Here is a 17743-nt window from a genome sequence, read left to right on the forward strand (position 1 = left end):
CCCTACAATATATTGGGGCACCAAACATTCACGGTTTTTCAACATTCGCGAGGCTCTTGATCCCCTAACCCTCGCGAATGTTGAGGGAGACCTGTAGCAGAAATCGATTCACTGGTATGTCACTAAAACCTGGGGTTGAAATCAGGTGGTCTGTCGACCAGTATGTGGTGACAGTGTGCTTATACACATGTGGCATAATCATTATTGTGGCAAAAAACAGGTACATCTCTGCCGCAGTGTCCTTCCACTGGTGTAGCGGTGACCTTGGTGAAAGAATTGTGCTTGCCATAGTGTACACGTAGCATGTGTTGCTTTCCCTGACAATAATTTTCATCAGGGGTTCATCAAAGAATAACTGAAAGCATTCTAGTTCAGTGGCATTGTTCCCAAGTGTACACGATGGCTGTATTCCACTTTGTGTTTCATCAAAGTCATGGGGATTGGGAACAAAATTGGCACCTTCCTGCCAATCCCAGATGCTGTCTGCTGGTGGGTACTTGATATTGACAGGTGGTTGTGGTTGTGGTTGTGCAGGTTGTGGGAGTGTGGGGGTGGTTGAGGCTGGTTGTGGCTGTGCTGAGTTAGCAGCATGGGTAGCAGTGTGGCCCGCTGCCAGTGCCACATGACTCATGCCAACACCACCACCACCACCACCTTCTGCTCCATGCACATTATGCATCCCCATTGTAACAATATCATCATCTTCACTATCAGTTTGTGGTGTAGGTCCACAGGATGTACTCCAAGATTTACTCCTTTTCCTTGGAATGGTATATGGCACACTACCAGAACGCATGCTGCAGCATCGTACATACTGGCGCTTCACTGAAGAGTATTCCCCCCTCACTGTCACAACTCGAACTGCTTTCAGTAGCTTGGAAATCACTATCACTATCACTTTCACTGCTCACATCTGAGTCCTGTACACGGGGAAATAGTTTCCTCTTTTGTCCTAGTACAGGTGAACGTGAATGAGACGGCCCAGCACCAGAGGTGGACAGTTGTGGGTCATCTGGGTTTTCATCACTAATTACGTTATCCTGGGCACTGCTTTTGGTCACACCCTCCTGAAAACCATGGAATTCACTTTCACTGGCAATTTCATCGCTGTTAGAACTATCACTTGGGAACAGAAGACCTTCAGTTTGGCGAGGAGTAAAGTACTTCTTACCGTGAGGCATCGTGAACAAGGACTACTAAAATGGCATTCCCACAATGCACCACCGAGTCCCCGATTTTTTTTCATACTGCTCACACCCATCACGCAGACCCATTCTCTCACATGTAGACCTAACAGCTCTCTCCCGCTTGATTTGAAGCCGCTAGAATTTACGCGTATTAATACGTCAAAAAATAGGCTCGCAAGATGTATCTATATGACCGAAACAGTCAAAGGGGTAAAAGGTGTCCCATAACAAATTACTGTCTTATTTGCTCCTAGAATATAAATAACAGTAGAGTACAGTGCATTATTTATATTTTTAAAAGAAAATAAAGTCAAGCATGATTTCATTTAATTAATCATTAATAATAAAATTTTTAATTTTTTCTTTGTGGACAGAAGTCCAGCAAGATACCCATTTATAGTAAAATAATAAGTAAAAAAATTATAAAATGTCTTTGTAAAGTCAATGTTACAAAAAGAGAAGTTTCTCTTCCTTAACCCTTTGAGGGTCGTTAAGCCCTCTCCGAGACTTGTTCTCAGGGTCGGCCAAATTTAAAAAAAAAAAAAAAAATCTTATGAAGAATCTTTTCCTAATCATAATGACACCAAAAGTATGAAATTTGATGGAAAACTTAGGGAATTATGCTCTCACGAAGTTAGCAGTCTCGACGATGTTTACGCATCGGCGATTTTGCCCACTTTGAGCCCTATTTTCGGCCAATTCCAATGTAATAGTCGACAAAAATCATAACTATTTCTCTAGAACTCCATTTTTTCTATTGAATGAATACAAGAAACCACCCATTTACTGATTTCAACTATCCAATACAGTGATCAGAATTTAGCAATTTTGCCAATTTCACACAAATTTCAAAAGATGCCAATTTCCAAATAGGGTCCAAAAAATAGAAGATTTACTGTTATGCAGACTGCTGCATTAGTATACAAATGGTATAAATAATATCAGTGCACTTGTGAAAGAACATTAGACTCACCAGTTGATGTGTATTAGATGCTTGGCATGATTTGTTTACTTTTGAACTTTGGTAAAACTCGAACATTTCTGCTACTTTGAGCTCAATTTCAAGGTACTTTTCATTGTAAAACCAGTCAAAATCATCTCAATTTCTATAATATGTCTTCCATTCTATAAAATGAGACCAAGAAAACTAGAATACAACAATAAATACCATACGAAAATACAGTGCAAAGTCGCTGTTTTATTCCAAAAACACGGTCAGTTTTTTTTTTCTCATTATGCACTGTGTGCTGCAGGATTTTTTTTATACTGTGCACACTGACCACATAGACCCATTCTTTCATATGTAGGCCTACCAGCTTTCTCCCACTAGATTTGAGGGCGCTAGAGTTTAGGCATACTAGTATGTCAAAAACCCTGGGTCATAAGCCATACTAGTACAGCCGAAACCCTCAAAGGATTAATTGGTAGTACTGTGTATATTTGCAGACTAGTTATCATTTTATTACTACTCAACAAAAATCTACCTATTTTATGAAAACTGCCTTACACTAAGTTAAAGACTGATATTGCTTTTTTCAGTGGAAATTTTTAACTCCTGACTAATGAATTGCTTGCCCAAAGTGATTTTCCCTTCATCACTCTACTCATTATTTTTATTTGAAAATTTTGGGGATAAGTTTAGATTTTTTTTTAATATAATTATTTAAATTGTACCCTAATACAGAATATACTCAATGTTTTAAGCCTTCCAGTACTTTTTTTTAGGTCAGAGGTGGAGGGTCAACTTATTTATGGGTAATATTTTTGAAGGGTTGAAATTTACATAACTGCAATCCCTGTACTGAAGAACATAGGACTAGAGGAGCACTATAGTAAGCCTACTGACTGTGCCAGCAGATCCTATTCATACCCTACATTTACCTCGTCTGCAACTGGCTAAACCAGTGCTTTCTTATATAAAAGATAAGAGGAACACTGCAGTAGATTTACTGGTCCATGTTAGGCAGTTCCAAGTCAAATACAGTCATTCTCACTGGTGTATCTATCCAACTTGACTTAAGGCTACTCAAAATGGTTGGTTCAGTGATGCTGTTTGGTAGTTTCTTCCATTCATTTATATATCTATTGCCAAATCATTGCTGAATTTATCCAATTTGAATCCTTTGTTTTGAATTCTTTTCTGGTTAGTTAAATTCCATACATTATTTATATTCCCCCATTATTTCTATTTTTATTGCATATTATGATTCTGCATGCCAAGAGGCAAATGCATAACATTTCAATTGCTAAGATGGCCAGCAATAACAGTTGTGTACTTGTTTAACACACCAGCCATCTCCCACCGAGGCAGGGTGACCCAAAAAACAAGTAACACTCGCCATCACTCACTGCATTACTGTCTTGCTAGAGCCATGCTGAATTACAGCTCAGATGCTCCCCAGACTGCAGTATCACCACCCTTCCTTCAATGAAGACAAATTTCAACTACTCCGTTATGGAAAACTGGAGGAAATAATAGCTAAACTGAGTATATACTACAAACCCGAATCACACAGTAGAACGGAAAATAATGTGAAGGAGCTGGGAGTGGTAATGTCAGGATCTCACCTTCAAGGATCACAACAGTGCCACTATCACATCTGCAAGGAAAATGATAGGATGAATAATGAAAACATTCAGAACAAGAGCTGCCAAGCCATTGATGATCCTTTTTAAATCACTTGTTCTCTCTAGGCTGGAATACTGTTGTACATTAACGTCTTCATTCAAGGCAGGTGAAGTCACAGATCTGGAGAATGTACAGAGAATCTTTACTGCACATATAAATTCCATCAAACACCTTAACTACTGGGAATGCTTGGAAGAACTGGACTTGTACTCACTGGAGCACAGGTGAGAGAGATACATTATAATCTACACCTGGAAAATCCTAGAGGAACTGGTCCCTAATCTGCACACAGAAATCACTCCCTACAAAAGCAAAAGACTTAGCAGGCAATGCAACATACCCCCAATGAAAAGTAGGGGTGCCATTAGTACACTAAGAGAAAACACAATAAGTGTCCAGGGCCCAAGACTGTTCAGCAGCCTCCCACCAGCCATAAGGGGAATTACCAATAGACCCCTGGTTGTCTTCAAGAGGGAGCTGGCCAGATACCTAAAGTCAGTGCTGGATCGGCTGGGGTGTAGTTCATATGTTGGACTACATGCAGCCAGCAGTAACATCCTAGTTGATCAGGCCTTGATCCACCGGGAGGCCTGGTCATGCCCAGCAAAAAAAAAAAAAAAATTTAATACTGAATATTTCATATTTTTTTAAATACATTAAACAAAAAAATTTAAGAAAAATGTGATTAAGAAGTGTTTTATTGCATGTGGACTAGGCCACATGGGCGTTGATCCCCGGAATGCTCTCCAGGTAGACCCCAGGTAGGGTGTAGGCACTATACTTTACACCTCCAGGACTCGAGTCTGGCTAACTGGTTTTCTTGAATCCCTTCATAAATGTTACCTAGCTCAAACTCCAGTAGGACATCGTCATGAAAACCACTTGACTCCACTCCTATCTAACGTGCTCCTACATGCCTGTTGGATGTCCAAGCCCTTCACTCCATCTTTGTAAATGTCCAAACGATCTCTATAACCCCTCCTCAGCCCTCGGGATAATGCTTTTAATAACCCTACACCTCATTCTAATCTCCAAACTATGAATTCTCTGTATAATATTCACACCACACATTGCCCTAAGACACGACGTCTCCAGCTGCCTCCTTGTTACAACATTCATAACTCGTGCTTCACACCCACATAAGTGTTGGTACCACTATACACTGGAACCCTGGTTTTCATCTTTAATCCATTCCAGAAGGTCAGCCGAAAACCGATTTGTACGAAAACTGAAGTAATACATGTATTTCCTATAAGAAATAGTGTAAATCCAATTAATCCATTCCAGACATTCAAAAATATTAACAAAAAATAAATTTTATGGAGAATAACTATAGTTTTACTTACAGAAAACAATGACAAATAAATATAAAGCACTAATTTTAATGGATAAATGAACATTTAAATTAATTTTTTTCTTTATTGAAGACTCTTGTTGGCATATGGAAGATGGCAAGGAGGGGAGAGGGAGGAGAGAGTATTGTTTGGAAGGGGAATCCCCCTCCATAAGGACTTAAGGTATCAAAGCCCTATCCGGGGTTACTTCCCTTCTTTGTCTTTTACTGGCACTAGGACCAGCTTGAGTGTCACTGGACCCCTGTTGCATAAAAAATCTGTCCAGAGAGGCCTGTTTCTGGCATCTCTCTAATATTTGCCTAAAATGGGACACGGCATTGTAATTGAACATGTTGCTGACACGGCTTGCAACAGCTTTGTTAGAGTGATATTTCTCCACAAAACTTTGCACCTCACTCCACTTTGCACAAATGCCCTTAATTGCTGAAGAAGGCACATTCTCCTCTCTCTCTCTCTCTCTTCCTCCTCTGAGGAGTCACGAATGTGACTCCTCAGATGCGTCCCGCGGCTAGGCGGACGCATCTTATATGGGCGATTTCTGAGCGGATGTAAGAAAACGGGGAAAATTTCGCCAAAAAAAGTGGTCGAAAACTAAATTGTACGATAACCGGATCAGACGAAAAACGGGGTTCCACTGTACTCTCATACTTTTCCCCTTTGGTCACCATGGATAATGTTCTTTGTCTCTGGAGATGCCTCACTTCACCACTTGCATTTTTTTCCCCAGTTAATTCAATGGTTCACCTCATCTCTCATTGACCTGTCCAAATTCTGTGCAAATGACTTAATTCAAGGATATGTGAAAGAAGATGGAGTTAGCTAAAACCATTCCATCTCTCTGATTTATAATTTTATACAGATTTGGTCAAAAACAATACCTAATGCCAACAAGTATGTAACTATGACACATTCGCATCACTAGGTTGCTTTTTTTATTATCACACTGGCCGATTCCCACCAAGGCAGGGTGGCCCGAAAAAGAAAAACTTTCACCATCATTCACTCCATCACTGTCTTGCCAGAAGGGTGCTTTACACTACAGTTTTTAAACTGCAACATTAACACCCCTCCTTCAGAGTGCAGGCACTGTACTTCCCATCTCCAGGACTCAAGTCCGGCCTGCCGGTTTCCCTGAACCCCTTCATAAATGTTACTTTGCTCACACTCCAACAGCACGTCAAGTATTAAAAACCATTTGTCTCCATTCACTCCTATCAAACACGCTCACGCATGCCTGCTGGAAGTCCAAGCCCCTCGCACACAAAACCTCCTTTACCCCCTCCCTCCAACCTTTCCTAGGCCGACCCCTACCCCGCCTTCCTTCCACTACAGACTGATACACTCTTGAAGTCACTCTGTTTCGCTCCATTCTCTCTACATGTCCGAACCACCTCAACAACCCTTCCTCAGCCCTCTGGACAACAGTTTTGGTAATCCCGCACCTCCTCCTAACTTCCAAACTACGAATTCTCTGCATTATATTCACACCACACATTGCCCTCAGACATGACATCTCCACTGCCTCCAGCCTTCTCCTCGCTGCAACATTCATCACCCATGCTTCACACCCATATAAGAGCGTTGGTAAAACTATACTCTCATACATTCCCCTCTTTGCCTCCAAGGACAAAGTTCTTTGTCTCCACAGACTCCTAAGTGCACCACTCACCCTTTTCCCCTCATCAATTCTATGATTCACCTCATCTTTCATAGACCCATCCGCTGACACGTCCACTCCCAAATATCTGAATACATTCACCTCCTCCATACTCTCTCCCTCCAATCTGATATCCAATCTTTCATCACCTAATCTTTTTGTTATCCTCATAACCTTACTCTTTCCTGTATTCACTTTTAATTTTCTTCTTTTGCACACCCTACCAAATTCATCCACCAATCTCTGCAACTTCTCTTCAGAATCTCCCAAGAGCACAGTGTCATCAGCAAAGAGCAACTGTGACAACTCCCACTTTATGTGTGATTCTTTATCTTTTAACTCCACGCCTCTTGCCAAGACCCTCGCATTTACTTCTCTTACAACCCCATCTATAAATATATTAAACAACCACGGTGACATCACACATCCTTGTCTAAGGCCTACTTTTACTGGGAAATAATTTCCCTCTTTCCTACATACTCTAACTTGAGCCTCACTATCCTCGTAAAAACTCTTCACTGCTTTCAGTAACCTACCTCCTACACCATACACCTGCAACATCTGCCACATTGCCCCCCTATCCACCCTGTCATACGCCTTTTCCAAATCCATAAATGCCACAAAGACCTCTTTAGCCTTATCTAAATACTGTTCACTTATATGTTTCACTGTAAACACCTGGTCCACACACCCCCTACCTTTCCTAAAGCCTCCTTGTTCATCTGCTATCCTATTCTCCGTCTTACTCTTAATTCTTTCAATAATAACTCTACCATACACTTTACCAGGTATACTCAACAGACTTATCCCCCTATAATTTTTGCACTCTCTTTTGTCCCCTTTGCCTTTATACAAAGGAACTATGCATGCTCTCTGCCAATCCCTAGGTACCTTACCCTCTTCCATACATTTATTAAATAATTGCACCAACCACTCCAAAACTATATCCCCACCTGCTTTTAACATTTCTATCTTTATCCCATCAATCCCGGCTGCCTTACCCCCTTTCATTTTACCTACTGCCTCACGAACTTCCCCCACACTCACAACTGGCTCTTCCTCACTCCTACAAGATGTTATTCCTCCTTGCCCTATACACGAAATCACAGCTTCCCTATCTTCATCAACATTTAACAATTCCTCAAAATATTCCCTCCATCTTCCCAATACCTCTAACTCTCCATTTAATAACTCTCCTCTCCTATTTTTAACTGACAAATCCATTTGTTCTCTAGGCTTCCTTAACTTGTTAATCTCACTCCAAAACTTTTTCTTATTTTCAACAAAATTTGTTGATAACATCTCACCCACTCTCTCATTTGCTCTCTTTTTACATTGCTTCACCACTCTCTTAACCTCTCTCTTTTTCTCCATATACTCTTCCCTCCTTGCATCACTTCTACTTTGTAAAAACTTCTCATATGCTAACTTTTTCTCCCTTACTACTCTCTTTACATCATCATTCCACCAATCGCTCCTCTTCCCTCCCGCACCCACTTTCCTGTAACCACAAACTTCTGCTGAACACTCTAACACTACATTTTTAAACCTACCCCATACCTCTTCGACCCCATTGCCTATGCTCTCATTAGCCCATCTATCCTCCAATAGCTGTTTATATCTTACCCTAACTGCCTCCTCTTTTAGTTTATAAACCTTCACCTCTCTCTTCCCTGATGCTTCTATTCTCCTTGTATCCCATCTACCTTTTACTCTCAGTGTAGCTACAACTAGAAAGTGATCTGATATATCTGTGGCCCCTCTATAAACATGTACATCCTGAAGTCTACTCAACAGTCTTTTATCTACCAATACATAATCCAACAAACTACTGTCATTTCGCCCTACATCATATCTTGTATACTTATTTATCCTCTTTTTCTTAAAATATGTATTACCTATAACTAAACCCCTTTCTATACAAAGTTCAATCAAAGGGCTCCCATTATCATTTACACCTGGCACCCCAAACTTACCTACCACACCCTCTCTAAAAGTTTCTCCTACTTTAGCATTCAGGTCCCCTACCACAATTACTCTCTCACTTGGTTCAAAGGCTCCTATACATTCACTTAACATCTCCCAAAATCTCTCTCTCTCCTCTACATTCCTCTCTTCTCCAGGTGCATACACGCTTATTATGACCCACTTTTCGCATCCAACCTTTACTTTAATCCACATAATTCTTGAATTTACACATTCATATTCTCTTTTCTCCTTCCATAACTGATCCTTCAACATTACTGCTACCCCTTCCTTTGCTCTAACTCTCTCAGATACTCCAGATTTAATCCCATTTATTTCCCCCCACCGAAACTCCCCTACCCCCTTCAGCTTTGTTTCGCTTAGGGCCAGGACATCCAACTTCTTTTCATTCATAACATCAGCAATCATCTGTTTCTTGTCATCCGCACTACATCCACGCACATTCAAGCATCCCAGTTTTATAAAGTTTTTCTTCTTCTCTTTTTTAGTAAATGTCTACAGGAGAAGGGGTTACTAGCCCATTGCTCCCGGCATTTTAGTCGCCTCATACGACACGCATGGCTTACGGAGGAAAGATTCTTTTCCACTTCCCCATGGACAATAGAAGAAATAAAGAAGAACAAGAGCTATTTAGAAAAAGGAGAAAAACCTAGATGTATGTATATATATATATGCATGTGCGTGTCTGTGAAGTGTGACCAAAGTGTAAGTAGGAGTAGCAAGATATCCCTGTTATCTAGCGTGTTTATGAGACAGAAAAAGAAACCAGCAATTATGATTATTCTCCATGACCTTAGCCATTAACCCTTTGACTGTTTATGCCGTATAAATATGTCTTATACGCCACTGTTTCTGACGTATATATACTCAATAATTCTAGTGGCTTCAAATCAAGCTGGAGAAAGCTGGTAGGCCCACATGTGAGAGAATGGGTCTGTGTGGTCAGTGTGTACCACATAAAAAAAATCCTGCAGCACACAGTGCGTAATGAGAAAAAAAAACAGATCGTTTTTTTTGGATTAAAATGCCGACTTTGAGGTGTATTTATTCGTATAGTATTTAGCGTTGTATTCATGTTTTCATGGTCTTAGGTGATAAAATGGAAAACATATTACAGAAATAGAGATGATTTTTATTACTTGGGTGATGAAAACGACCTTGAAACTGAGCTCAAAGTAGCGGAAATGTTCGATTTTTACCAATGTTCAGGAGTAAACAAATCACACCACACGTCCAATACACGTCAACTGGGGAGTCTAATATTCTTTCACTAGTGCACTGATATTATTTATACCATTTTTACACTAATGCAGTAGTCTGCATAACAGTAAATTTTGTATTTTTTTGTATGAATAAAAAATCAAAATAGAAAGCAATAATAATATAAGAGGGGCCTAGAGATGTGACTAATGAACAGAGGATATGTTATTTTAGTGCCAAGAATGTCTACCTTGTTTATTCTGGACCCTATTTTGAAATTGGCATCTTTTTTAATTTGTGTGAAATTGGCCAAATTGCCAATTTCTGACCACTATATTGGGTAGTTCAAATTGGTAAATGGGCGGTTTCTTGTACTCAGCTGATAGATAAAATGGAGTTCTAAAGAAATAGCTATGAGTTTGGTCAACTGGAACAATGGAATTGGCTGAAAACAGGGCTCAAACTCGGCGAAATGGCCGATACACATATGTCGCCGAGACCGCTAACTTCGCGGGAGCGTAATTCCGTGAGTTTCCGACCAAATTTTGAACTTTTGGTGTCATTACCATCGGGAAAAGATTATCATTTCATAAGAAAAAAATTTTTTTTTTTTTTTTTTTTTTTTTTTTTTTTTTTTTTTTTTTTAAGCCAAGAAGCTAACAAGTTTAATAATTATCAGCGCCAGAATGCCAAACAGTTACAAGACAAACACAAGTTCATGCAGAAAAGGGTGAGACTTTAAAAAAAAATACAACTTTAGATTGTACAACTTGTTAAAAATCTCAGAAACCACCTTCGCCTTTGTAGATTTATTACTTGCATGTGCAACACCTGGGTACCTTTATTCTGAAGACATTTTGCCACCCAGTGGTGTTATTAATTTAATACAGGTGAGGCAGTCAGTTCCTCCGCCTTGAAGGTATCAAAACAGCAAGATGCTGTAACTAGAATCTTCGGTAAATCCTAGTCAAATACTAGCTTGCATATGCTACAGTTGCACATGCATTCTCTCCATATCAGTAAATAACCCACAGTGGGAAGACCTAATGCTTTCTGGAAAGTATTTTTAGATTGCCCCTTCACATTAACTTTCGTCACTTAATTATGTTCATAAAACAAGGCTTCCTATTGAAATATGCTTTGTAGCTCCTGGAGGACCTAGAGTGATCATGTATAGTTGTAATGAAACTCAGTTCACTAATGATAGTTGGTAAATTCACTACTCATTCCCAAACAGTAATTGATATACATACTGGATAATTGAAAGGGCTTGTCCAAAATTTCTATTGTTGCAACCAATTTTACAGCAGAAAATGGCATGTTTAATCTGGGACTATTTCTGATTATTTCAGCATGAAAATGATGAGAAACTTAAAATCAGTACCGTACAAGATACAAAAAAAAATATGTTCATAGAACTAAATGAATAGCTAAAATGTTGAGGAATGTGTTAAGATAACTTACTTCAGTGTTCTCTAGCCTTTTGCAGCCCACTTAAATGCAATTAATTGACTTGATGTGCTCTCCACAACAGGTTTTTGAAGATAAGTAAGTTTAATGGGGCATGCACAAGAGGGGTTAGGATTAATAACAGTAGTTACTTTAAAAGCATTATTTTCTAGTTTAGTGTATTTACAAAGATAATCTGCATTGGTGAAGCCTGAATTAATTACTCATGTGGCCACTTTGGCCCATACTGGACAAACGTTAGAGTTAGCAGAATTGGCCTGATACTTCAGACGACAATTAAGACACTGTTGCTACAGACGAAATGCAGAATTACAAATTTTGTCCATTTTATATGATAATTGGTCTGTCTGGCCAATTTTTGTGTCAAATTGTAGAAATTCGTTAATGAGAGGTTTCCTGTGTAGCTGTAGCCCGAATTTTTGCATTTGGTTTTCATCTAAATTTAAATTTAGTTTATTGTATGCTTTATAAAAATACTTTTTGTCAGTGACTGAATAATATATTAAACTCATTTCATCTTTTATCCTCAGGCTGCTGAAAATGCTCAGCGACAATCTCGTGGTGAGCCACCTTTACCCGATGAAGATGTCAGCAAACAGTTTAAGCCTATTGCTCCGTTGCCTCGTCTAGATGCAATGATAACCTCAGGGCAGATATCAAACTACTGCAAACAGATTTCTCAATTCTGCAGCCAGTCTCTTGGCAAACTGTATGTGGCAAAGGCTCTCCAGCAAGACAAAAAGTAGGCTTTGTTAACTGAAGACTTCAGAAAATGCTGGGAATATCTAGTGTGAAGCTCAGTCCAACTTGATTAAAGATGTACTATTATTTTTCCACAACTTAATGACTCTGTTTTCTTTGTTATTTGGTAAAATTTTAATGTGGTTCAAAATTTAAACCTTGCTTAGATCAATCTACTACTGTCTTTGCATTTTTCCACTTATTAAAAAAATGAACTTAAAGATTTTAGCTTTTACTTAAACCCTAAAATTTAAGAATGAAGGGCAATTTATCTCTGATGGCTTTTATGGTCAAATATACCATCCCCTTATATTGTCTTGCCAGTCAGTAAGTTATTGATTATGAATTTGATAGATTGGAAGATATATTACAGAAGAGGCAATTTTGAATTGTTTACTGACTAAAAGTAGCTTGAAATTTGAGCTCAAAGTAGCAGAAATGTAAGATTTTTTTGGTCAGACCTGGATTCACCACAAGGCTTGGTCTCAGACTGGCCCGTGGTGGCATTGACCCCTGAAACCCTCTCCAGGTGTGTTTGAGTAAACAAAACATGTCGTGTGGTGGGTCTAACATGCATTCACGAATGCGCTGATATTTTTTATACAGTTATGCAGTAGTCTGAATAACAGTAAATCATCAAAGCAAGCATAATATAATAGGGGCCTGGAGATGTGACTAATGAACAGAAAATGTTATTTTAGTGCCAGGAATGTCTACATTGTTTATTCTGAACCCTATTTTGAAATTGCCCTTTCTTGAATTTTGTATGAAATTGGTCAAATTAGTAATTCATGATCACTTTTTTGTGTGGTTCAAATAGGTAAATGGCAGTTTCTTGTACTCAGTGATAGAATAAAAGGAGTTTAGCAAAATAACTATGAGTTTGGTTGAGTGGTACAAAGGAATTGGCCCAAAATAGGGCTCAAAGTGGACGAAATTGCCGGTGTGCAAATATTGCCGAGACCACTAACTTTGCGAGAGCGTAATTTCATAAGTTTTTCATCAAATTTCGAACTTTTGGTTTCATTGCCTTCCCACTTGCTATTAATGATCTTGCCTTTGTTCAACCTTCAAGTTTTTGGTCCCCTCTCTATGGTGACGATTTGCTAAAACTGGAATAGGTACTGACTGTTGAATGTGGTGGCCTCTCTCCTGTATGATATTGATCGTGCTTTCCAACTGGGCCACCTTCACAAGATGTCCTATTATCCCTCATAGTGTTCTGTACCTCAATGGCTCCCGTATCCCTGAATGTAACACAGTCAAAGTTCTTCGTTTTCTGTTTTATCATCAATTGTCCTGGAAGCCTTGTGTAAGTTCTTTGAAAGCTGCTTGTCTTAGCCTCTTGAAAAACTCTCCCATCTTTCATGGGGGGCTGATAGGCAAGCTTCTAAATCTTCATTCAACCTACTTTTATCTAGACTAAACTACAGTGAAAAGCTGTATTCTTCAGCTTCCCCTACTATTTCTAAACCTGATCCCATTCATCATCAAGAGTTATATTTGTGTCTCGGTTTTTGATCTTTCCTGCTTGAGAGTGAAAACCCTACCTTTGCAAGATCAACACGATACCCACTGTCTCTGTTATTTTATCCGCTTTCACACCCTTCACAATCCTTTAATGTGTAGAATATTGATGGATATTAGTGTGGCTAATTAGTGTAATCTTTGCCCACACTTATACTGCTTTCCTCTCTTTCATTATGTTCACCCTGCATTTTGCTTTTCCCTCCCTCCTTGGGATGTTCCAACAGTATTCATGTTTGCTTTACCCCACTTCCATATGCCAAAGCTCACTTGCCTACTACAACTTCAGGTTCACTCTTTAATGAACACTTCCATTCTCATTATCATGCTATTGCAGTGTACACTAATGTTTCTAAATATCCCTTACCCCATGGGATTGGGTATGCAGCTGTTTTTCCTGATAGAATGATTCAAGATCATTTACTAGAATTGGCCACTTTGTCCACAGTAGAGTTTTATACAAATCTCATTGCACCTAAGTCTGACTCACCCAAACTGCTCTGTGTGCTATCCAGAAATTTGACATCCCTCAGCCCATTGTCTTTGTATATGGTTTTGGTTATGTGGCATTTCTAGTAGGCACAAAGTAGTAATTTATTGTCGAGTCTCTGGACTTGTCTATATTTGGAACAATGAACAAGGAGGCTCAGTTGTTCGGTCAGCTGTTCATGATCTCCCAGTTTCCCTCAGGTATTCCTTTTTTCAGATATTTTTAGTGATTTCCCAACAACTCTGCAACAGTTGATCTCCTCAAGGGAGGTTCCTTGATGCTGGTGAGGGGCTTGATCTAGGGAAATGGATCTGTGCTCCAGTTCCCTGAATTGAGCCTGAATACCTTCCATCACTCCCTACAGGCACTGTATAATCTCTATGGGTTTAGCGCTCCCCCAAGATTATAATAATAATTATACAGTGGACCCCCGGTTAACGATTTTAATCCGTGCAAGAGGGGTAATCGTTATGCGAAATAATCGTTATGTGAATGAATTTTCCCCATAAGAAATAATGGAAATAAAATTAATCCGTGCAAGACACCCAAAAGTATGAAAAAAAAATTTTTTTTACCACATGAAATGTTAATTTTAATACACACAAACTGAAAAAGGCATGCACACTTACATGACACTTACTTTTATTGAAGATCTGGTGATGATTGATGGGATGGGAGGAGGGGAGAGCATTATCTTCTTACTGTTTAGAAGGGGAATCCCCTTCCATTAGGACTTGAGGTAGCAAGTCCTTTTCCGGGGTTACTTCCCTTCTTCTTTTAATGCCACTAGGACCAGCTTGAGAGTCACTGGACCTCTGTCGCACAACAAATCTGTCCATAGAGCTCTGTACCTCCCGTTCCTTTACGATTTGTCTAAAATGGGCCACAACATTGTCATTGAAATAGTCACCAGCACGGCTTGCAACAGCTGTGTCAGGGTGATTTTCATCCATAAAGGTTTGCAGTTCAACCCACTGTGCACACATTTCCTTAATTTTTGAAGTAGGCACAATGGATTCCACAACTGGCATAGGCTTCTCAGGGTTAGCCCCAAACCCTTCAAAATCTTTCTTAATTTCCATACTAATTCTCACCCTTTTTACCACAGGGTTGGCACTAGAAGCTTTCTTGGGGCCCATGGTCACTTATTTTCCAGAAACAGCACCGAAAACACTGTAATAATACGAAATATTCCGATTGTATGCTTGGATGTTATTGCGGAGGCTGGCTGGTAAACAATGCCACCGGCGGAACATGTGAGCGTGGCTCAGGCCGCACATTGGAAGCGTCTCGGACGAAAATCGGTAAGCGGGTTTTTAAGCGGTATGCGAGGCAAAATTTTTGCAATTAAAGTAAGCGGTATGCGAAATAATCGCTATGTGATGCCATCGTTATGCGGGGGTCCACTGTATACTCAATAATTCTAGCGGCTTCAAATCAAGCGGGAGAAAGCTGGTAGGCCCACATGTGAGAGAATGGGTCTGTGTGGTCAGTGTGCACCACATAAAAAAAATCCTGCAGCACACATTGCGTAATGAGAAAAAAAAAACTCTGATCGTTTTTTTGGAATAAAACGCCGACTTTGAGGTGTATTTTCGTATAGTATTTATCGTTGTATTCGCGTTTTCATGGTCTTAGGTGATAAAATGGAAAACATATTACAGAAATAGAGATGATTTTCATTACTTTTACGATGAAAACGACCTTGAAACTGAGCTCAAAGTAGCAGAAATGTTCGATTTTTACCAATGTTCAAGAGTAAATAAATCACACCACACGTCCAATACACGTCAACTGGGGAGTCTAATATTCTTTCACTAGTGCACTGATATTATTTATACCATTTTTACAATAATGCAGTAGTCTGCATAACAGTAAATTTTGTATTTTTTTGTATGAATAAAAAATCAAAATAGAAAGCAATAATAATATAAGAGGGGCCTAGAGATGTGACTAATGAACAGAGCATATGTTATTTTAGTGCCACGAATGTCTACCTTGTTTATTCTGGACCCTATTTTGAAATTGGCATCTTTTTTATTTTGCGTGAAATTGGCCAAATTGCCAATTTCTGACCACCATATTGGGTAGTCCAAATTAGTAAATGGGAGGTTTCTTGTACTCAGCTGATAGATAAAATGGAGTTCTAAAGAAATAGCTATGAGTTTGGTCAACTGGAACAATGGAATTGGCTGAAAATAGGGCTCAAAGTCGGCGAAATCGCCGATACGCATATGTCGCCGAGACCGCTAACTTCGCGGGAGCATAATTCCATGAGTTTTCGACCAAATTTCGAACTTTTGGTGTCATTACCATCAAAAATTGAGGGAAAAGATTCTCAAAGGGTTATCATTTCATAAGAAAATCAAGCCCTTTGGTAAAGAAAGTGAGAAACATGATAGAATTCAAGAAAGAAATTGTAGCAAAGTACAAAAGTGGTGTGCATGTGTTTCAGCTTGGTCACCCTGACCAAGCTGAAACAAGCCATATCTGCAACCTGTTCAGTGACAAAAACCTTGTCCTACTTCAGGCAAATCTTAGAGATGCCAGAAAGAGACCTCTCTGGACAGTTTTTTTGTGCGACAGGGGTATAGTGACTCAAGCTGGTCCTAGTGCCAGTAAAAGACAAAGAAGGGAAGTAACCCGGGATAGGGATTTGATACCTTAAGTCTTTATGGAGGGGGATTCCCCTTCCAAACAATAATCAGTCCTCTCTCTCTCTCTCCTCCTCCCTGTCTTCCATACACCAACAAGAATCTTCAATAAAGGTAAATGTGATGTTAAATGTTCATTTATCCATTTCATTAGCCATTTTATTTAGTTCTCATTGTTTTGTGTAAAAAATGTATTTTTTGTTTATATTTTTGAGTGTCTGGAACAGATTAATTGTATTTACATTAATTCTTATGGGAAATATTACTTCAGTTTTCGGCCTTTTGGATTTAGGCCGACATTCTGGAACAGATTATGGCCGAAATCCAGGGTTCCACTGTAAACAAGTGATGAAGTGCAGTAAGAGAGCCAATGAGAGATTAAGTGAGTCTTTGTCAGTAAATCTTGCTGAGAATAAAAAACAGTTTTGAGAAAGGATTAAAAGTTAAGAAAGCCTGGGGAACAACTGGATATGACAGTTAAAAATGAAAGTTGGGAGAGGTACTGGAAAGAATAAAAGGAATAATAATAATAAAAATGTTTATTTCTGTGAGCCATACAAAAAATAGTTAAAAGACACAAAACAAAATCACTAATTATGCAATGCATTTCGGGCAAAATATTTTGAGTTGGTAAATAACAATGAAATGAAGGCAGTGATTTCATTCGTTGGGCAGAGAGGAATAATAATTTATTGGGTGTGAAGAAGTAGGCAGAATAAATTTGGTAAAGCAGCTGAGACAGATGGAATTAACAAGTTATGTTGGTGTATTCCTTCATGGGATGTGGAAAGGAAGGTCAGCACTGCATGACCCTTGTGGGTTTAGTGCTTAGTTATGATAATAATAA

At 39.2% G+C, this 17743-nt stretch overlaps 1 protein-coding gene across 1 annotated transcript in view; it reads left to right on the top strand.

Moving 5' to 3' along the window:
• Positions 1-12446, top strand: part of eIF3h (eukaryotic translation initiation factor 3 subunit h) — a 29873-nt gene extending 17427 nt beyond the window's left edge. The window contains exons 4-5 of the mRNA XM_070080862.1: positions 10663-10744; positions 12015-12446. Coding sequence (XP_069936963.1) covers positions 10663-10744; positions 12015-12230 — 298 coding nt within the window. The 3' untranslated portion in view covers positions 12231-12446. The remainder of the gene's footprint in view (positions 1-10662; positions 10745-12014) is intronic.
• The last annotated feature ends 5297 nt before the right edge of the window (positions 12447-17743 follow it).

Source organism: Cherax quadricarinatus, unplaced genomic scaffold (genome assembly GCF_038502225.1).
Source record: "Cherax quadricarinatus isolate ZL_2023a unplaced genomic scaffold, ASM3850222v1 Contig1126, whole genome shotgun sequence".
Classification (NCBI taxonomy): Eukaryota; Metazoa; Arthropoda; class Malacostraca; order Decapoda; family Parastacidae; genus Cherax; species Cherax quadricarinatus.